This window comes from Carassius auratus, chromosome 12, assembly GCF_003368295.1.
Source record: "Carassius auratus strain Wakin chromosome 12, ASM336829v1, whole genome shotgun sequence".
Classification (NCBI taxonomy): Eukaryota; Metazoa; Chordata; class Actinopteri; order Cypriniformes; family Cyprinidae; genus Carassius; species Carassius auratus.
In genome coordinates, this window is record NC_039254.1 from 2,642,586 (window position 1) to 2,666,179 (window position 23,594).

General features: G+C 35.5%; 1 protein-coding gene across 1 annotated transcript; it reads right to left on the minus strand.

The window, feature by feature from the left end:
* Nucleotides 1-14,167: 14,167 nt before the first annotated feature.
* On the minus strand, nucleotides 14,168-21,554 carry valopb (vertebrate ancient long opsin b). Its single transcript, XM_026277637.1, has 5 exons — nucleotides 20,790-21,554; nucleotides 19,398-19,608; nucleotides 18,224-18,341; nucleotides 17,466-17,705; nucleotides 14,168-15,528 (listed from the first exon to the last, which is right to left on the minus strand). Exons 1-5 carry the CDS (start codon nucleotides 21,157-21,159, stop codon nucleotides 15,277-15,279), a joined length of 1,191 nt encoding a protein of 396 aa, XP_026133422.1. The 5' UTR covers nucleotides 21,160-21,554; the 3' UTR covers nucleotides 14,168-15,276.
* Between the last annotated feature and the right edge of the window lie 2,040 nt (nucleotides 21,555-23,594).

The following is a 23,594-nucleotide window of genomic DNA, read 5'->3' on the forward strand; positions in this document are numbered from 1 at the left end:
ACATCATACTACTAATCCCCATGGGCTATTTATGCCACATGTCTGTCATCTCTTTCTTTATATGTCATGTCACTTTGACCAAGAGGTTATTTCCTTTGAGGCATGAAATTGTATTTTCACATGCTCTCCCACTTACCCCTGGCAAATAAGAAATGTTTGACATTGCATCAAATATGGATTATACCAGAGCACTCTAGGGAATAATGTGGTATCGAGTGCAGAAATGCATTAATTTCTTTAGTGGGTTGTTAGAGGCTGGATACTGCAATTTTGGGGGAAGCTCCAGTTCCAGCACCCACGGAACTGGCAGGTCTTCATAATAAACCCGCTTACTGCTGCTCTCCAACATCTTACTGCCAACAGGCACATAGATCTGATTGTAAGAGATTTCCTTTTGAAACTGATGGATGTTTTCATGGTATATTTCAGAGCTGAAAATGTGTGCAGATCATTGTACGTTTGGCTGTAGGCTATTAAAGTTTTGAGAAGGTAAGTTAACTAGCTATTTAAAAAAAAAAAGCCCAGAACTTATTTGTGGTTAAAAACAGCATGTCTTCTCTGATCTATCTTCATCAAGCACCTGCAAGTCCGTTGGTGCCAAAGCTAATTGACTTCATATCCATGCACATCAGCATGTTGCCTGTCAGATCAAACATTACACAAGATGCATTCAAATAGGATCCTCCCACAATGCTGCAGAATAAAAATTGTTTCAGGGTTTCATGCCAAACGCTATGCTGTTCCTGTCCAAAAAGTTCTCTGCTCGCTCATGCAAATACAAGTGGTGAAGGCTTCTCGCAACACTCCCACTCAAGACATTTAAATATGTCCTTTAGTGTATCACCCCATGAGAACAGAACTGCGAATTGTGAACCCACGAGGGATTCAATTTATTATTCAGTATGAAGCGTGACTTGGGACAAAAACTACACCACATTAAAAGAGGCAAGACATTAATCATGTAAATTGAATGGATGGCAAAATAAACTAAGACAATTGTTCTGACAAATTACCATACAGAACAAAATTCACCATTACATCTATACAGTATAACAGAAAATTAATGTAGAAAAATCAGGTTATATGTTTAACAAACAAGATCACTTATATTATTATTATTGTAAAATTATCATAAACCCTTTTACTTCTTGAAAATTGTAGATTATATATTTTTTACTGTAAGTTATATAGAAAAACAGTGCATTTTGGGTTTGCACAGTGCTTAATATGCTGTTAAGGTTGCTGATCTAAGCAGTGACTGACCAGCAAAGACCATAAAAGTAAGCACATTTGTTTAAATTAATGAAAACAGTGAAAAAGCAAAAATACATATTTGAATAAATTAATATTTACTGCACTTTCTGGGGAGAGACAAGCTGTCAGCTCCACTTCTAAATGGGACTAAAAAAGACATTTACAATAAACGTTTTATTTAAATGCCTCTTGCATTGCTGCCAGATGTCAGACTACTCACTGCTTTTTGAGTTTTAATTGCCTGCAAGTAATCCACTGGGACACTTCCTCATTTTGCTTGATAAATCTTTAATTGTAGGAACCCTTGCCTTCTGTTGAACCTGGACCTAATTATAACTAATTATTGCAAGCATGAATAATAAATTTTACATTTTATACAATTATATAAAACATGTAAATACTCAAGTACTTTTTTTAAATTGTTTTTTTTTTTTTTTCACTGATTGCACTTCAATTGCACACATTATCTGAATAATTTAGCTGAAGAAAAAGTTAAAGGGCAAGAAGTACCCATTTTAAATCGACTAAAATATGCAAATTGTTTAGCTTGTGCAAGAGCTGAGGTCATTTCCTGTGAAGACACATTTAGGGAATAGGTGGAAAACGATGAGCCACAGTAAATTAAGTGGGGTGTAACTGTAATAGCAAAAAGAAACTGGGCCAAACAACTGCATGAATTATTAACTACCCCTGTTTGAGATCTGTCAAGAAAAAAGTGAAGTAGATGAGGGAGAGAAATGGCGTTTAAATCTCTGCCCAGGTTGGCTAACATTGCCCGATCAACACCTACAGCGCTCCAGATGCCATCATCTCGACAAGGCAAGACCGGTCTCTAACATTATAAGCTCACAGGAGGCTTGAAAGTAAGTTGTCAGGCACTTTGCAATCTAGTGCCGCCCACTCCCGTCCTGGCAGGTTCTTGGAAAGCCTGGAGACCGTGCCATACACTCGGTGCTGCGCCATTCTCTTGAAAAAATGTCAGCAGCATTCCTGTTGCTGTCTGTCTGCCCGTACCAAAAAGGGCAGTTTCCTTCATTGTGGGGGACAGGAGTTCCTGTGAAGGTTGAAGTTTTGGCGCTCTGAGCCCGTAGATGAGCACCATATGGTAAAGCCTCAAGCCCAATTCTGACATGTATGGGGTAAAAAAAACCTCAGGACTTACGTAAGTATGTGACAGAGCGAGGGCTCTCGCTTGAGCCTCTGAGTAATGTGAATCAGGAGAGAGCAGGAGGTTTCAGGACAGTCAAGTGTTGACTGGCAGCAGTGCCCTGAGTGTCGAGCTGTGTGCCACCCAACGCTGCCGCAGTGCCCGATGACAGCATGTACGAACCCGGCCTCATTCCCTGGGCAGCACCCAGGAGGGATGAGCTCATGAAGCGCTTCACATACAACTGGCTCCACAAATTCTTCACAACAAAAAACTCATCTGAAAAGGGAAGCTGATGTGATATGTTGTCAGGATCGATGCTTGGAAATGTTTCTCCTCATTCTGTCATTAAACGGTGAGGAACAATGTCTCCAAAGCAGGGGGTGGGGGTGTATAGTTCAGCATGAAAGAAACTCACAGCAAAAGACAGGAAAGCTCAATGACAGGTGACAGCAATTACTGTACAATCTAAAAAAAAAAGCACATAATGTGGATGCTGTCCTATACTCTCGCTTACAACAAAATGGTTTTAGAATGATTAAACAGCTTCAATAAACATCAACAGCACCTTATTAGCACATTAAAGGTCATCACTATAGTCCATACAATACAAGGATAGCTAAATATATTTGTAATAATTTGTAATACTGACATGCTGTTTAATATTTTTGTCTAAACCTTGACACACTTTTCCGGATGCTATGATGAATAGAAAGTTCAGAAGAACAGAATTTAATTAAAATATTAATATTTTGTTATGTTATAAACGTCTTGGCTGTCATTTTTGAGACATTCTGTTTTTCATTTTTCTACACCAAAAAGTCAACATATTTTTGAAGTATAAAAACTTGGTTTCATTGATCTGATCAATGACTGACAAAATAAACTGTCCATTTAAATCAATAAATACATCTATCTCTCTCTTTAGAGACTAGTGAATCAATTTTGGTGTTATTAAAAGGTTGTGTGCGACAGAAATCATTCCTTCTTCTCGTCTGACCACAAGCAGAACTGCTGTAAGAAACACATGATATATTCATGATATAAAGACAGAGAAACACAATTTTGGAGTGCATTCTAGAAATAATTTAATAGTTTAAGAAAAATTTTGATTGGTTGGTTTTAAGAAATGTCCTCTGATATCAAACATAGACAAGGTAAAACCAAAAAAAAAAAAAACTGATAGAGCACCTACTATAATAAAATATTTGTGAGTCATATTCTGACTTCAGAACATTTAAAGTTGTAGTTACAGAATGGAGCCCACACTAACCGGACCTTGTCCTGCAGAGTTTAGCTCCCAGGAGGGGGTTGAAGACTTCTGCCTAAGGGTTTACTGATATATCTTTGGAATTCTGATTCAAAAGAATTAACACTTACAGGGCAGATTTCCCACTGGCAGATTTTAGCCTGGCCCATTAACTTCTTAAGTCCTGGGTTGAGTTTAGCCTGTTCCCGGGCTATAAATTAGCAAAAGAAAAGTTATCACATTCAGTTCAGTGGTTTCCACAGAGCTAACGGGCCCTAATTCATTCTAAGCTGTCGAGTCAGCATTCCCTCCCTCATACTTCCTATGTGATAACCTGAGTTTAATGCTAAAGGGCAATGATTGCTTTCACAACCTATTATAGTGTAGCAGAGCATTTCTTGATGATGATTTCACAGTGCAGCGCATTTTCTTCTGAGAGATGAAGTTTACATCAGCCACAGGGTGAGATTTATCCAGTCTCACATCTACTGTGTCATCACTTTTCACACCTCTTATTGCTGAAGACATTTGGATGGCCCCAAGAGCAGAGGTTTGTAAGAGCTGAAGTGTGTGATTTTTTCGATGCTAAAATATTTTCTCCTATGTCAGCTTAATAGGCAGAGGCAGCTATAAGTAAGCCATTTGCAGGTTGTTTTCTCCGGAAAAGACAGTATAAACACTGTGTCTCTGCGGCTTTATTGCAACATGTGATATCACAACCTAACCAAGCAATACAAGTTTAACCAATGGAGTAAGCCCGAGAGGGACTATCTTTTTGTCTGACCAATGGCAGATGAAAGGGAAAAACCGTTTGAAACAGGTCTTTCAGCAGTCTGTGGATATATGTGCACAGTAAAAGTTTTTGCACAACATTTCTGTAGGGCTTATAACAAGTAGTATGAATGCACAGATACATTTGTATTTACCTTCATTTTAATGTTGATTAATCTGGGTTATTCTAAATGATGAGCATGTACATGTTTGTGGCTAGTCAAACCATGCCTATAAATCAGAATTCTTTGTGCACAACAACTTATTTACATCTTCTTTTTTTATATATATGTACATGTCATTTTTATTTTATTGTTGGGCCTATTTGAAAAAAAAAAAAAAAAAAAAAAAAAAAAAATATATATATATATATATATATATATATATATATATATATATATATATATATATATATATATATATATATATATATATATATATTAATAGTTTTATATTACATATGTATGTTGTGTGAAATAAGAAAAGGGAAAGTCTTCAAAGATTTTTTTAATCAAATGTAAATTCATGTGTTCAATTTTCTTGGTTAAACAAACATTACTTACACTATCAGAAAAAGAAGAAAGAAAAAAAAAGTTCAATTTGATATTTTTACATTAACAGTGTAATCAATATTCTATTTATTAAAGCTAAGTATGAATCACGTTAGTGTTTTTAAGCATTTTAAATTTATTCGCGAATACTCGAAAGCAACAATTTAAACAATATATTTTATCCTTGAACATATGTTCAGCTATTCTTTTTAATAGTTAACTTTTAACTATTTTTGATGTTTTCAGATCATCAGTAATCAAAGCTCAGTAAATATTGGTTACAGACACAGAGATTTACAGTAGATTTCACCAAGTTGTTTACTCACTGAAAACCTGCACAGATCATGTTTTCAGACCACTTCAAGCCTTATTTTGATGTAACAATGTTATTAATGTAACAGTGTGTGTGCCTTGTTTATTTGTTTTAAATTAGCATTCCCATTAATGCCATTATATTGTTCATTCAGACCGATTTGCGAACACGGAACATGCACAAACTCAAGAGGTGTGATTATGAACTAATCACAGCCAAACATAACCTGTCATATCCAATAATATTGCAATGGAGATGCTGCCTCTTCTCACATGACTGTTCTCCATTCATTCTTAACTAACCCCCACTCCCAATTAAACTCACTGCAAGATTAAGAGGGGCTCTGTTAAAACTCAATGGGCTCGGGGGAGTCAAGAGAGACACAGACTCCCGCTGTAACTTTACCTGCTGGTGTCACTGTTGTCCAGTGCTTCTTTAGTAACTAACAAGTGATTTGTACACTTTTACTGTTATATTATTGTAATATTTGTGTTGTTTTATAATTTATTGCATTGTTCTACTTTTTTTTTTCATCCAAAAATTTGAATAGGCACTGCCTCCATCGCCTCCATCAAGAAAGCACCCCTGATATGTGTATGTATATCCTTTTTAGCCTATTTTTAGGTTTTGATTGGTGTGTTAACCCTTTTTTAGAGCACTGTGAACCAGCCTATAAGAGAATAGTCTTCTCAACAATTACATGTCTAATGAGACCATCAGCGCAATAGCGTGATCTGGCACCCATCCAAGCCTTTTGATTTAATTTCAAACAGATTTATGCATCTGCTCAGAATTTTTATAGGGAGGGAGTGACTGAACTGGTATAACATCTCTGTTATATCAGCTTGGCAAATCATAAATTCAAGCGTTCGCTAATGCTTTTAGCAGTATTTTTATAAGAGAATTAGTGTAATCGGATTAGATGGTAATCAGTTAGAAAAAGAGACACTTTAAATTGTTTGTGGAGTCAATTTAGCTTTGATAGATGAATAACATTTTATGAATATCTAATGTAACGAATAAGCAGGATAAATGGTTTGTTCTGGATATAGCGCTCAATTAAAAGTATGTAATAATTCTTGCACAGTTAGACTGTTTAAGATTGTCTGTAGAAATTCAGGAGACTCGTCACACTGCAGTAAAGTTCCATCTCATTCTTATTCCAGACCATAAACCACATTTCCCTCGGGCACATCTCTTGTAAAACTAAAGCTACTGTTGACCAAATTTTTTTTATATATTAAAGAGTTTCGTAAATATGAACCACACCACTTTCAAAAAGTGCTACTGTCTCAACACCTGAGGTTATTATCCCTGTACTATTGAGATTTGGAATAATGACTGATTTAATGATCTCAAACTGTTCCCAATTATGTGTTATTTGTTCATGTTTGCTGTATACAGTTTCTGTTAGTTCTCGTCCTCCTCATTACATCCTCAAGCCATTTTTTTCTCTCACGTTCCCAGTGGAGAACTTCAGACCTTTACTCCTGATAAGGCTAATGTGTGTAGACTTGATCGATGTATATGCTTCTACTCCCACCTCATTAAATGATTCCTCATGCTGTCTGTTCCTACCATCCAGGGTCTTTATCTAAAACTGTGGGCCACATTCTTCCAGTGCAGTGAAGAGGATGTCTCATAAGTCTGGATAATACACATGCGGTGTGACTGGGCCTGTCTAAGTGCCATTTCAGGAAGCAGGATTATGATCCACTCAAGAAGCTGGAAGTGCTATCTGCTAGTCACATCACATCTATCTGGTCTAAAGTGGATTTAGATTTTTTTTTTTTTTTTTTTTTTTTTTGCTTCATTATAAAGTGAAGGAAGTATTGTGTCAAGTAAGCTCATTATTTGCTATGAATGAAAATATCCCCTAGCAAGAAGTTGCTGTTACAGGTGCTGAAACCAGTTGTTTCCGTTGTTCCTGGTAATGTAGCAAGCCTGTGTTAAAAAGCCTGCACACAAACACAAACAGATCATTACAGCAGATATATATAAAAAAAAAACAGTAGATATACTGTTTCCCATCCTTTTAAGCAACATGGTCTCACAGAAATGCGTACCTTTGTGTACTTTTTGTGCAGCACCGTTTCAAGTATTCATTTCTTTTGGAAACTGCAGTGATTTGTACTTATTGATATGTTTTTCGCGTCTTGCTAAAAAGTGCCCCCAGATGTTTATGCCATGAAACCAGGTAGCTTTCTTGACTCCTGTTTGTTTAAATGGATATTAATAAATTAAAAAAATATATATAATTTGAAGAAATTATATACTGTATTTTTACACCAGGTGTATACTCTGTACACTGTAAATTAAATGTATCTTTCTTTATTTTATTTTTTTTAATGAAGATGATGACTGCCTCACCAATTCATGTTTTTATTATTTTTTTATTTTTATTTTTTGTTGTTGTTGTTGTTTTCCTAATTAGACCATTTCTAAGCCCAACACATAAAATGGAGACAACAGAGTAAAATATACAATCAAAGTGCAATTTGTGATCATTCTGCTCAAATGAGCATGTGATTGTCTTTAAATGTGACTCTACCTTTTCCTGCTAAGTGCTGTTGCACTTAATGAACATTATTAACAGTTTGCAGCACTTTGCTGCTACTGTCTGCACAAATCACATTTTTAATAAAGGTTGAATCCTTCCTGACAGTCACTTTATCAGTGTTTGTTTGGATCAATTATGTCAGCAATATTATGGTATTATGAAAATCCCATGGTTTCAAGCTACGCTACTAAGTTACATATTCTGCAGGTAGAACAAAAAATGTTAAGCATAATAATGCCTCAAGGCAAGTCTGTGGGCTGAACATCAATATTTTGTGTTGACATGTTGTAAATGGAATCAATCCGTATGGATTGATTTTTGCCAAAAGCTTTAAAAATGTGACATGAAAATACAGTATGTTTTGCTTAACCTGCATAAAATCATTCAATTAGTGTAGAAACAATTTTGGTACTGGGTAACAGCTTTACACTATGTATTAAAATGTGCTCAATCATGCTATCAAGAAAAACAACCATAGTTGTGAAGTTAATGTGAACCATAAGGGACATGTTTGGTCATCCGCACCATGTGACCCTGCAGCACGTTGGCTTATGAACGAGCTGAGCATAGATAAAGCAGCACCACATAGGCATGAGAGGCCGTTCTATCCCTGAGGGCACAGCATTTTGACTCGAATCCATGAATCTTGAGCCTGTGTCGCCCCTGCCACCCACTCCTGTTCTACATTTTCACTTTCACACTGACACACAAAATACACAGACAAGGTGTACTGAAAACCTAGTTAGTATACCCACACTACATAGGGCCTACACATCCTTTGATTTGAGGGTAAGGACATCTTAATGAGTAGGTCCTGCATGACAATATGTTTTTATCACAAACATGTAACAATGACAGTTTGCAGCTGCTGGTATCATGAGCAGCTAGGTCAGATTTTCAAAACAGGTGAATCAGAGACTCTAACCAACTGAGAAAAACTTATCTTTACTCTCTTAATACTGACTGTCAGAATCTGTTCATGTTCATTTAGGGCATCAAAGTTTGTCACTGTCTTTGATTCTAATCTGTGAATTATTTATCACAGTAGTGTAGATTGTTAGATGTAAAATGCTGTTGGATTTTCTCACTTTTTTATTACGTGCCGAATATACACTTGAGCATTGCTTTTTCAGTAGGGATTTTTCAAAAAAGAAGGTAGAAAAGAAATATAATGGTAACTGCAGCTGAATCTCACTGTGGGCATGGTGAGGTATTGAGCAAGCCTTTATTCTGCAGGCAGTGAAACGCTTTGATTTCATGATTCAGTGACTCATGATGCATTCATTATACAGAAGGAGTCAGCGTGTGGTTATTGAAATTGAAAATGTTGTGCTTTGTGTGCAGACATGTAATGCCCAATTGTTTCATAATAAACATCTGAGGCAAATAGGAGCAAGAGATCTGTAATTTTTCATTCAATTTTGAGACGATAGTCAGTGAAACTATGACATGCTGCAGAATGAAGCTGAAACAGATACAGTGAGTGTGATGTAACAGTGCCCTCTAGTGGACACCGAGGAAGTGAAACAAGAAAAAGGCCACATTCACACACCCTTAAATGATTTGAATATATTACTTAGCAATTCTGAATACTAACATTAATATTAAAGATGATTTAATTAATACAATTAAATAAATTCTTATAATCAAAATGAAATATTTGCAGGGTTTTGTTGAGATGAGTGCCACAAACCACTATTTGTGCCTGATTTATATTCAAACAGCCTTAATTAAAAATAATTTTACTTGCCACCATTACTATTATTGCTGTAGTTAGATTTTATAATCTAATATTAAATACTATTATTTAATAATATTATAATAGTTTTATTATATTTCATTGTAATATAATCAAAATTGTGTGTGTGTGTGTGTGTGTGTGTGTGTGTGTATTATATAATTTCTTAATCCCATAAAGCACTATTTTTGGCAATAATATTTAATGACAATTATAACTAACCAAAACTAAACATAATAATAAATGTTGCACTGAAACAATGACATATACACAAAAATCCAATTAAATGGAAAGATGCTTTTTATTAAAGATGTTTTTTTTACTCTAATGTCTAATATGAAGCTTTGCAGCTAAATCTGTTGCTTAGGATGTCAGAAACATATTTACACAAATTTGATGTATGGTGAAATATCTTTTAGCTGTCCTTGTTTTATATGGCTTTGTGAGTTTATGACGTAAGTTTGTTTGATAAAACAGTCTGATAAAACATTTTCTAAAAATCTTTTGTTGAGGTCAAGAATCCAATTTTAAAGGGGTCATCCGATGCTACGTGCTCTTTGACAAGTTGGTTGAACTGAAATGTGTGTTGGTAGCGTGTGTACACAACCACCCTAAAATATATATTTTTTTTTTAAATCCACCCATTGTTTTTGTTTTTTAATTTACTAAAACCTTTACCTCTTTCTCAAATTGAGCCAATCTCAGATGACTGTCTGTTTTATCGTCACAAAGACAGGCCCCTCCCACTATAGTTTGATTGACAGTAGCATCTCAACCAGACTTGACTGGTGTCTTACCTTCCCTGAGTGAGCTGTCATCAGTCTGCCATTGTTTCACCACAGGAGCAGCCTAAGCGATTGAGGTGTTCTGTTGTTGGATGTAATAATGAACATAGCAGTCTTCATTTACTCCCAACAACTAAGCCGCTGAAGACGCAGTGGATAATGTTTGTTTTTTAAGAGAATGTGTCCCCCATTAACATAAATGCGTCTATGTTCTTGCGAATCATTCGTGATCCAGCTTCATCTACAGAAGAAGTGAGTATAAGGTTTTTGAATCTTTGCAAATTGTCTTTCCTAATAATCTGCTAATTAGCAAGTTACATGATGAAAGCAGCTAAAGTAAACATTCCCTCAGAAAGCAGCTTGGAAGAGAGGGGCGGGGTCAGCAGAGCTCATTAACATTTAAAGGAAAATTCTGCAAAACGGCTTTCTCTGAAAAGAGCTGTTGTAAACATAAAAAAGGTGTGTGTTTTTCACAATATTGGGAAATTTGAATCAAACTATGATACAGACTTTTCATTAAAATCATATCAACTTGTGGAAAATGGGCATTGGATTACCCCTTTAACCTCTTTGGTCTCTGGAATCCAGTCAGAATGGTTGACAACCAGAATTACTGCAAAAACACGCAATACTACATTAAAAAAAAAATGTAAGGGGGTGGGTTATAGATATTCTAAATGAACCCCAGACCCACTAAAATACACGCATCAATATGAATCAAAAGTCAATGGTAGAATTTGCAATTATGTAAGGACTGGGCAGGCAGTGAGTAATGAACAGACATAATATGAAGTTATCTTTCCGTCCCAGACTAATTTCCTCGCGACCAACACACTTTGAAGGATTAGCTTTGATCCCACGGGTGTTTGTTGTTCTCTCACCCTTTGGTCTGCCACTGACTTTCAGATACTACAAACAAGTTGCCAAATCACCGATGCCAGGTCAGGAAACATACCGAAATGTCAACCTTTACTTTAGATGTCCGCACCTTAAGGCTACTTTTAAATGTTTATTTATTTATGAGCCATTTTTGAAGCCAAGACTATCTTTTGACCTCTTCAGTCATGATGGTGTTGATATATGCACCATCACCACCACAGGCTCACGTCGACATTCATTAACAGATCTCTGCATGCCAATGCTGATCCACATCCCAGCTAACCTCATTACAATACATGCTTGTATCTCCACGGGATTCTCATCCCATTTCTTTCTACATTTTTAAAGTACACAATTTGGCACTAATTATCCCACAGTGGAATGGCCAGATTGTGAGTAGGAGGGGAAGATTTTTAAGTCCCTTGTAGGAAAGACCAACAGAGGATTGCACAGAGAAAATAAAAACACCAGCTATGTAAATTATATTCCTTTTGAAGCAGAGAATGGATTCATTACTGAGTAAATCATGTAAAAAAATAAAAATAAAAAAATAAATACATGCTGGTGTCAGTATGCATTAATTTCTTATCACATCATCATCCATTTGGGTCACATTTCAACACGTACTGTCATTATTGGATTAATTAGCCTATCGTCACCGTGTGTCTTTTTCTTTCTTTTTTTAGCTATGATAAGAAGTAATTGAGTTGATGACAGCACTAACAATGTCCTCTGCGACTTCCTCAGCAAAGTTCAATGACGTTAAAACAGGAAATTTACATGATAAATGCTGCTGAAGTTTAATTTTACCTCATATAAGACATTCCTGCACAGATTTAAAAGTGTGTTTATATAGGACAGATGTGGTTTTCCTCATATGGGGACCCCAAGGGCTGTTTCTGAGCACACAAGATGTTCTTAGTCTTTAGTTTAAAAAATCTTATTTGTTCTGCTTTGAGAGCTAATTACATCATAAGACTACAAATCCTATTCCCATTTAATTGCTTATTAGGCAGTTTTTATTTTAACAGTTTTGTTTAATTTGATAAAGCAGCAATAAAGTCTGAAGTCTTTTGTAAAATGCTATCTAGACTGTTAACAGAGATTTATCATTTTTGATTGCACAGCATTACAAAACAAATTTAAAAAATAAAAAATAACCTAGGTGGATATATATATCTTCTGTCTCTTACTATCAATTTTTAACACACACACACACAAACTATCCCCATGAATGTTTATGATGTATATGTCACATAAAAAATGTATGTGCTATAGGGCATGATGTATTCTCACAGCATGAGCTGTTTTAATGGCTATATCACTGATACACATCAAGGGCTCAAAAGCACTGCAAAAATGTCATCTTTTAAACCCATCTACTTTAATCTTGAGGTCTTTGTAATTGTCAATGATCACACAGAATTGTGTGACATACTAGGAATAATATTTGAAATTCATAAGTCCAGTCGAATGCCTTGGAATGTCTGCTAATGCTTTAGGGGAAAGGTACCTTTGTTCAGAAGACGTCTTTGTTCATGCCCACTTTCATCTGCTGTATGATGTAATATCCATTGAATTAGAAAACTTCAAGGATGAAATACATTTAATGAATATGTTTATCTTAATTCAAATCTATTAATAAACCACCTTCCTTATTTTACCATAAGCTCTGAGTTTGAAGAAAACATTGTTGTCTTTGTTGCTGATATAGGTTACATAGGATGTACAGGAATGGTTCACCCAAAATCTGCTAGAAATTTAATCAGCCTCAGGCCGTCCAATATGTGTATGATCTTGAAACAGATTTTAAAAATATTTAGCATTACAGCAGAGGATCCTCTGTAGTAAATGGGTGCCATCAGAACAGCTGAGGTTCAAACAGCTGATAAAAACATTACAATAATCCACAAATAATTTCCATGACTCAAATCCACATTATTAACAAATCCATTATTAAGGTATTATTAACTTCAAACTGTTGCTTCTGCCTAAATATGAGTCCTCTAATCATTGCTTTCTCCAGTGAAAAAGTTGTCTCGTCTGAATCAGGGGAGAAATATCCATGGGTCAAACAGTCCAAAACAGTGCTGAACAGCTAAGGTGGATTTGATGCGATAGGACAAAAGGGGATGGAATTTTTTACTTAAGGAAGTGTTATTATGGATTATAGACTGGACTTTTGGCCAGAAGTGACAGTTTGTCATTAAAATTATGGAGTTGTTTATTACAAACATGCAGCTTTCCATTTCAGAAGAAGTTAATAATGGACTGTAATGGACTGGAGCAGTGTGGATTGTGGATCATTGTGATGCTTTTATCAGCTGTCTGGACTCTCATTCTGACGGCACCCATTCACTGCAGAAGTGATGTAATGCTAAACATATTTGATGGTCTGAGGGTACGGTTTCAGCATTAATCTGTTCCTTTAAGATTCCGGGCCAAATTTCTTCACCTCCTCTGTCTTTTTACTTCATGAGTGAGAACAAGCATGGTGGCCCTCTGTTGATAAATCTTCTGTGCTCTGACACCTGGTTACTCTCACTACCCAGGGTGATAACAAACCATGGCCAGGAGAAATTGAATTCAGATGTTTTCATTTACCAGTCTGATGATGAAAGAGCTTCTGAGCTTAAGGGAACCTACAGCACTCAACACTCATCTCAAAGATTCTGTGTTATTTCAGGTTCTCTGTGTTATAAAAATATGAATGAACACATTTGATTTGCCACATTAATAAATATATATATATATATATATATACCTCTGTGTTGCATTATAATAAGAAGTGACCACTCTGGTAAGTTATTGCAGGTTGTTTTATTAGGGTTTTACAACATTGACATGTTTTAAAAATTAATAATAATAAAAAAAAAACATGTTCATTGAAATAAGACACCAAATCTAAATGACTCCAAGACATTGAAAAACAATACATCAGTAAAACATTACTTGGCATGCCACAGACAAACATCAATATCAGTATTCAGTTTGGACAGAAATTGTGAGCAAACAACGAACATTATGGCCTAATAAGACATTCAATCTCACAAGCAATCATATACAAATGTGTACATAGGCTACTAAATAAATACAATTTGATAAACACTCTTGCTTCATTAAACCTTTCAAAACAAGACTGCAAATACAACAATAGACAAGAAACTGAACTGCCAGATGTGGATGTTTATTGCATGGTTTATTACTATATTGCAAAGCAGATACCCTGCCAAACCTGTCTGACCCGTTAGTTCACTTAATGAACTGTTACGGTACCAAACAGCAGTTTGTGCTGAAATGTGTAGATAAGCTTTTATGTTAAATTAGTTTTTCTATGTAAACAAGCACTAGAATCACCGTCTTTGGTCAGGTTTAGAGTCTGTGATACAGAGCAGCTCATCAATGTCTGTTTTAAAACAGCGGTCCAACCCGAAGACACTGGGGGAGAAGCAAACATCACAAGCTGAGTGATTATTTCATACTTTCAAGAACAGTATTTTGAACTTTGATTTAGCTTAACCATGAATGATCACTTTCTCCTTTGGTTTTTGAACAAATAACTTTTTTAAGTAGACTATTAATGATTATAAAATGATAGTCAGTATTATGAACTGAAAGAGATATATTATGATATACAATATTATGGTCTTTCATTTCAATTTCCATTAAAACAAACAAACAAAACATCCCCACTTGTACTAGTGTGCAATCAGCAATATACCATAGTGAGAGGAGATAGATCAGAAAAACAAATAGCGTTCGTTCAGAGGACTGTATGGAAATGTATTGCCTGCCTCCTTCATGTTTATGTAAGGTAATATCGCTATACCGACAAGTACACAGTACGCCAAGACTGCAGATCGCCACAGCATAAAGAAATACGAACAACAAAGAAGGAACATGTGAAAACACAAACAATACACTCTAACATATGCATTTCAATAGAGGTAACGACTGTAGGATTTATGCTTTAGTTAGACAACAGGTTAGATTTAAGGTATACATTTATACAGACAGACTAGTCCTTCTCTACAAAGGACACACTTGACTATCCGATAAAGGGAGCTGCTTTGGGCCTTCATCCCCCGACTCTTCCTCTTCATCCTCACTCTTCTCCATGTTGCACATGGACATGGGCACACGAGCTGCAATGGTGGACATCTCTCCAAGGTGACTCTCTGCTGTGGCAGTGATGGCCCCTTTGTCTGATGTCTGGTTCAGATTGGTGGAGTCCAGATTGGCGACATTTCCTTTAAACATCTGCATCAGACACTTCCTGAACTGAGAGAAAGAGTGTTGGATTCAATGTAAATAAGGATCATGGTCTCTCCATATCAAACGAATCACACACACACATACAAATAAAAGGCGTCATTTTAATTATGCTATTAATTATGCTTGTTATGAACTCAAGACGCTTTGATTAATATTTCCAGTCTCTGTGCCATCATGTAGAGATTTGTTTTCAGCAGTTAGACCTTTGCACAACTTCTGCATTGAAACGAGGAAAAGGTCATTAAGCAAGATGTATTCTATGTAAAAACAAGGACATTTTGACCTTAATTAAAGCAGATAAGGTCATGAGAAGGAAATATATTCATTTCCTCAAGGTTTTGGTTGGACTGGATGAAAATGAGGTACCATGGGTAATTATAATACCAGCTACTCTCTTGGTCAAATTTGTAATGCAGAGAAACACTATGGTCGGTACACATACACAGAATAACACAAGCAGTAAATGTAAAAAAACATGAAAAAAATATTGTTTATTGTTAATTCATGTTACCTTATGCATAATAACTAACACTTGAAACTGAGCATTATATTTGATATTATACCAGGACAACTGAAAATGACAACAATAAAATCTAGCCATATCAACTTTGCATTCTTATTGAATACACCAAATCACAGCAAACTTCAATAAAAAACATGCCTTTATACATAGCCTATATGCTATATGTTCAATTTTCGTAGGATTCTCCATATGCTCAAGAGCTCTTGCGATATCCAAACAAACACAATGCAGCATTACTGATGCTATATAAACCATCACTATTCTCTCTCTTGAATGTTTGTTCTCATGTCTCCATAATGTAGTCTGTCTCTCTCTCTCACATCAGAGAAATTTGCAACCCAGTGACCCTTGACCTGAATTTATTCTGGGAACAGCTGGGAAGGAATTGGGTTAGTTCTGGAAGATGTGCACAGCTCAAGGGGTCCAACAGCCTCCGCTCCAAACCACCTGGGACCCACATCCTAGGGGTGGTCATCAGAGTCATATGACTACAAAAGATCACTGCTTCGCCCTTTACATCAAACGGCACACTACAGGGACACTGAGAAGAAATTGCCCTCTACAAGCTTAGTGTATATGTAAAAAACAAATAAACAAACAAAAAAAAAGATATCATGGAGCAACTGTGCCAACTGTATCACTCACTCCTCTGAGAATACAGAACATCTTTAAAAATGAAAATAGTCAGAGGTTCAAACCATTGTTTACCCCGGACAACAAAGCAATTGAAATGTAGGACCTAAGACCTTAGGAATGCTATAGGAACCCGGACATTTCCTGAGAACGGTTTATAACTCAAGAGATGTACAACAGTTTTCAATGGGAAAATATGGAGCATAATACCAATGTGAATTTTAACATTAACTTTGAATACATAACACACCTTTCAACTAAGAAAAATGGAATCTCCTCAACCAAAACTGTCAGAGTAAAGAGCATCAGATGTCTGTGATTTGTCGCTGACATATGATGCAAGAAAAAAAGTGTAGAAGTTCACACCACCTGCTCACGCGATGGCTTTTCTAGGAAAGCACAGTCAATTCTGACAAGACAGCTAAAATAACCATTTCCCATGGTGCAATAATTACTGAATGATGTTTACTACAAAAAGAAAAAGAAAAAATATGTTTTTTATAAATATTTTCTATTCACATTTTATTTAAAAAAGTAATAATAATACTTATGTGTTTAGGTTTGTTGTTTAATTTTGTACGCTATATATGTCATGTCAGATTTATTGTCTCTGGTACTTGTTGCTTTCTGTCTTTTATTGATTGATCACATAAAAACATAAAAACACTACAAATTGATTCTTAATATATAACGATTTTTTTCTCAGCATGGCAGCCTAAACTTTTTTAATAAAATGTGTATGTGATCCGAAAATGCCAGATAAGGACAACAAACAGTAAAGACGTACCTGCTTATTCATGAAGACATAGATGATGGGATTGTACACAGCTGCAGTCTTTGAGAAGAAGGCCGGTATTGAGCCCAGGCGAGGATCAATATGGATTGTGGGACAGGCTGTGACAGTAATTGAGAATGCTGCATATGGTGTCCATCCAACCATGTATGCAACTATCATAACAATGACCATCCTCACCACCTCTCGGTCAGGCTTACGCGCATTACCCAGCCTTCCATGAGTGTTCGACACCTATTAAACAAATTAGAGTTCTAAGGTTAAATGCATTCCAAGAGTAAGTTAACATCAAATGTTAATGTACATTAGGTACACCAGACAGAACCTCAAAAGCTTCTTTGTTGTTTAGCCAGTTCTATTCAGTTTTTGGTAATACTGTACATTTTTAACTATATTTAATGTATTAACTCACATAAACTAACAATGAATAATATATTGTTAAAGGTATTTATTCCTCTTTGTTATAGTTAGTTAATAACAATACTGTCCACTGCAAGTCCATGTTAGCACAGGTCCATTAAATAACCTTAATGGACTTAAAATACTTAAAAATGTATTAGTAAATGTTGGAACAATTGGAAAAATGTTTCATTGTTAGATTATGTTAATTACTGAATGTTAACAAATGGAAACCTTATTGTAAAGTGTTAACAAGTTATTCCCCCTCTTTAGTCATTTAATTATTTACTTGAATTTATATATCTTATAAAACAACACAAATGTGAAAATCAACATAAGAGTATATTACCAACCTTTCTGAGTTTCTGCATAAGTTTGCCATAGGAGATAATGATAACACCAAGAGGAACTATAAAACACGTAACGAAAAAGGTGATGATGTAGGTGTGGTCGTAGTAATCAGTTGAGTACCTTAAAAAAAACAGAGACTTTAGACCTCTAGACCTTTAGATTTTTCCTATATGTCATCTAACAGGTACATTTGGTGTGTTCAAGTCATGTCAGAAAAAGATCATATTTACGAGTTGAATGCACATGAATTGCACCACGAAGTTGCATTAGAAGTGAAAAACATTTTTAGGTACATGACAATCTTCCTCTGACTAAAGTGACTTGAATGCACTTGACTTCAAAAATTACGACTTCCCAACTAATAAATACAAACTTCCCAGGAGGACTTGAACACACCATCTGAGCAAAACAATTAGTGTGGATAATAATAAGTTGTTCACAAATCTTTAAAATTAAGAGCATATGTGCATGTTTTACAATTGCATGATATGCTTAGTGAAGTGCTTTGTTTGGTCCAAACAAGCATTGCAACATAACTGAGTAATAAGCACCTGCAAGCTCAAGGCAGTGTCAAAATCTGGATCACTAAGAGTGAACAGAAACCAAAATTTACCAACTTACATTAACTGTTTAGCTGTCAGAGTTCTCACCTGCAGAAACTACTCTATTGAACATCAACATGGATGCAACTATGCACCACAACAGTAAATATATTCCCCATCCTTGGTCTTCTCTGTGTCAGTGTGCATTCCCTATTCAATTGTTTGTGCACTGTTTGCGTTCCAAGGCCAAGGCCAAACCATAGCCACAGGCACAAATATTTTGTACCAGTCTCTTGAAAGCAATTTTTCAACTGATGGCTGCATGGCATCAGCCTTGGGTTTATAAGTGGTTTCCTTTTTTCTGTCACAACATAACACACAGAAAGGAGCCTTGACTTTAACTCCATGTCTGATTCCAAATGATGCCACTTTAAGAAACATGTGCAAGGCACATTAGTATTCATCAATAACGTCATATTGTGGATGTTGCTCTCTTCATACATGTCCATGACAGACAAACAGAGACAGAGATTAAAAGATTGTGAGCGAGAGAGGAACAAATAATAGGTAAACAGAGAGAGTGAATGAAGACATGAAGGTAGGCAGATTAAGCGAAAGAGTATTTTGAGCTCACCAGTTGGGTTCACAGGTGGTACCAATTTTGCTGACTGTATAACTGTTCCAGCCAAAAACTGGTGGGATGGTACAGATGAAGGAGAAGGTCCAAACGAAAATAAGACCCAAAGCTGCATGCTTGACTCCCAGCCGGACATTTTTCAGAGGACGACAGATCACAAAATAACGCTCAAATGCCAAGATTGCTAAAGACCACAGAGCCACAATCCCTAGAAACCAAGAAAGTACACCATCATTACTTTGCATATTGCATATGGAAGCCACTTGAGAAAAAAAAGAATCATGCTCTGGTGAAGATAAAACATCTTAATGATGAGATGAAAAGTTGACTTTAGTCATAATTTCAACTTTATATCTCACAAGTATGATATTGCATTTCAGAATTTCTACTTGTTATGCCATAATTATAATTTAGCAAAGCAACAGAAGAAATGGGCTGATTAGTAAAACAAAGACAATATGCTTGTAATCAGGGCTTTGTTTTAACATTCATCAGTAAAACTAAATAGTATCTTCATTAGGTTACTAGTACTCTTTAATTACTTTTTAATTATTCAAATTGAATTGCATACTATACTTATGACAATTTACCACTGGCCATCTGTCCAGGGTGTCTCCCTGCCTATGGCCTAAAATGCTGGGATTGGATCCAGTAAAACTAAAACCCTGTTGTTTGAAAAATGAACGGATGGATGAAAATAGATTGAAATTTATTTCTATATTTATCTAATGTATTTATATATATATATATATATATATATATATATATATATATATATATATATATATATATATATATATATATATATAAATATATATATATATTATATATAATATATAATATATGATATATTTATTTATATAATTGGTCTACTACAATAACTATTGTTACCAGAAATTTACCATTGTTTTACTATAGTCACCAAATTGTAACCATTATATTTGTAGAAAAAATAAATAAATTAGAAATATTCAGCCAAAAAAAATTTTTTTTAATATTATAAATATTAGTTTTTTTTTTTTTTTTTTTTTTTTTTTACAAATTTTTCCTTTGTTACTAGTCAATAAACAAGTACTGGTGACATATTGAATGTAACTAAGAAATATAGAGGTATAATTACTGGTAAATAAGAAATAAAACTAATTTTTAACGAATACAACTATAAAATACACCAGCAACAAGTGGAATACATACCACAACAAAAAAGAATGGTAAAATGTGCAATTTGTTACCAATAACAATAGAATTGTCAAGGGAGTGGCTGGTAGCAAAACAGTGAGTACTAATAAAGAAACACTATACATTTTATTATTAACTTAACATGTGATATTTAGTTTAAAGTAATAAATGTTACACGTCTTGGTATAGTTATACTGCCTAATAACTCACCGAAAAAAGTGACAGCGAATCCCTCCAGCACACACGCCCAGACGCCCAGGAAGAAGTAACCTCGTGCATTAGTTAGAAAACTTATAGTGCCTCCTGTAAGCGAAACTAGAAAATCAGCAACAGATAAATTAACAATGATGTAATTCAGCGGTTTCCTTAACTGTTTGAATCTAAACGTCACAAGCATAACGGTGAAGTTCTCTGTTATAGACAGTGAAGTCACTATGAACATCAGACAGGCGAGGAAAGTGTAATTCCAGGGCGCAACAGACTTGAGGGGACCCGAGAACGGATCCTCCGGTGTGGTGATGTCGGTAGACTCGGTGACCGAAGACCCCATCGATTCCATGACAGCGATTAGGGCGGGCATTGGGATGAAAAAGATCAGGAAAAATTCTTCAAATCATCATTAGGGCGCTTCTTGAAAATCCAAGACAGGTGTTTTTAGAATGTGCGTACTGCAAAAATAATTATATTAATTCAAACAAACACACACACATAAGTAAGTGTAACATTTATGTGTGTTGCATACGTTTACTTATTATTTATTTATTTTTAATTTTAGAAATATTTATTTTCTAGTAAACCAATCCAATTGAGGAGGAAAGTCCAGAAGAGCGCCTTTGCGTAAAGGTTGCAATTAAATGCCACAGGTCCGCGCGCTTTGCTTCCACAGTTGAGCATAAGCATGTTCAAGCTGTTCTCCTTTATATATGCAGCCCGTCAGCATGGCCATCTCAATCCCTCGAGGTAATGAGAAAAGTCCTTTCCCAAGTTTACCGAGACATTTCAGAGGGGCGTCACGCGCTTTGCTCTCTTAAAGGTGCATGCAGTCGTTTTTGCTAATGAAAAAGTTTTATACATACAGTAGGTTACCTTTGAAAAACTCACCTTGAGATGAAGTTTCCAGGCATACCACTCTTCTAAAAAAGCTAAAAAAAAAAAAAAGCTAAAAAAAAATAGGTAAAGCTATGTGGAGCAGGTTGCCCTCTAATGAGTATCTTCATAATTCATATCAAATGACCAGTTAGGTGCAAAAATGCGGTAAGTAATATATGCACCTCATAGGAGTGCAAGGGCAACTCAAAATCAATCCAACAGGAACGGCAGGCTCCTTCTCAGTCTACAAAACACTATAGAGTTCTTCCTTATTATTGATTATAGTTTTAAAAGAATAGTTCACTCAAATATAGAAATTTGCTGTAGCAATTTACCCACCCTCAGGCCATTTAAGATGTAGTTGAGTTTGTTTCTTCATCAGAATAGATTTGGGACCATTTAGCATTACATCACTTGCTCACCAATGGATCCTCTGCAGTGAATGGGTGCCGTCAGAATGAGAGTACAAACAGATGATAAAAACAACACAATAATCCACATAACTGCATTCCATCAATTAATGCTGTGTAAAGTAAAATGATTCGTGTAAGAAACAAATCCATTAAATCATTAAGGTGTTTTAAGTTTAATCCATAGTCTCTGGCCAAAATACAAGTACATTCTCCATAATAGTCCTTCCTCTGGTGGAAAAAGTCTATCCCATGTTGTCCACTCACTCAATGGTTTTAGCCATTTTCGTTGTAAATGGTACCTGCTGTATGCATACTTCTTTTCTGATTCAGACAAGACGTTTTCACTGCAATATTAATCTCAAGCAAAGGTTTGAAATGTCTCACTAATGGATTTGTTTTTTACAAACACACATCTTTTCTCTTCGCAAGATGTTAACTGATGGTTTGGAGATGTGTGGATTACTTGTGGATTATTGTGATGTCTTTGCCAGCTGTTTGGGCTCTCATTCTGACGGCACCCATTCACTGCAGAGGATCCACTGGTGAGCAAGTGATGTAATTTCTACAAATCTGCTCTGATGAAGAAAAAAACTCATCTACATCTTGGATGGCCTGAGAGTGAGTAAATGTTCAACAAATTTTAATTGTTGTGCAAAGTTTGCCTTAGTAAAAACTACCAGTTTTAAAAATTAACTGCATATTTTTGATCTGCTGAATATTTTGACATGAGAGATTATTTGATGAAAGTATGCACAAAATGATCTTCTACCATAGATAATGTCTGAAATGCCTCCTTTTCCTGCCTCAAACTGACAAGAGTGAAAATACCAGGAGTGATTTATCTGCTACAAGATTAAACCGTATAATTAGCATTGCAGATTTCCTAGAAAGAAATAATGAAGGAAAAGTAGGAAAATGCAAAAAAACTGAGATCATATCCAATACACAAGTGTCTTGTCTGTAACATTTCTTTCTGTCATTCCTATTGAGATGCTTAGAAACACATTGCCACAGCCCTTGCATATGTAAACAATTTATTAAAACCTATGAGGATTGATCAACACTATAGCATGTGAGATTTACCTGCAACCACAGGCATGACAGGAAAATAAAGGTGTATAACTGGTTAGACTAATTGCTATTTTACTGTAAAGAAAGGGTTTATTGATTATGAGCAAATTTAATTAATTTGTGTAAGGTCCATCTAAGTAGTGCAAGGTCTTCTTCTTTGATGATAAATTATGTTTGTGTGTGTATGTGTCACAGTCATCTACTTTTTTGATTCCAGGGATACTAATTTAAATCCGTGCCTAGTCGATTAGTGACGTGCCCAATTGAGTCATACGTGTCTCTGGACCTTTTAACACATAATGGGACACATCAAGAAAGCTGTCTGATTTTTTCGCACGGCTGCAAATTCTTGGTAGCGGTGGCATTAAAATGACCCTAGTCCTGCTTAGAAGTTAAACATTATCATTTACCTCGGACCCTCTTATCAGTATTCTGACTCTGG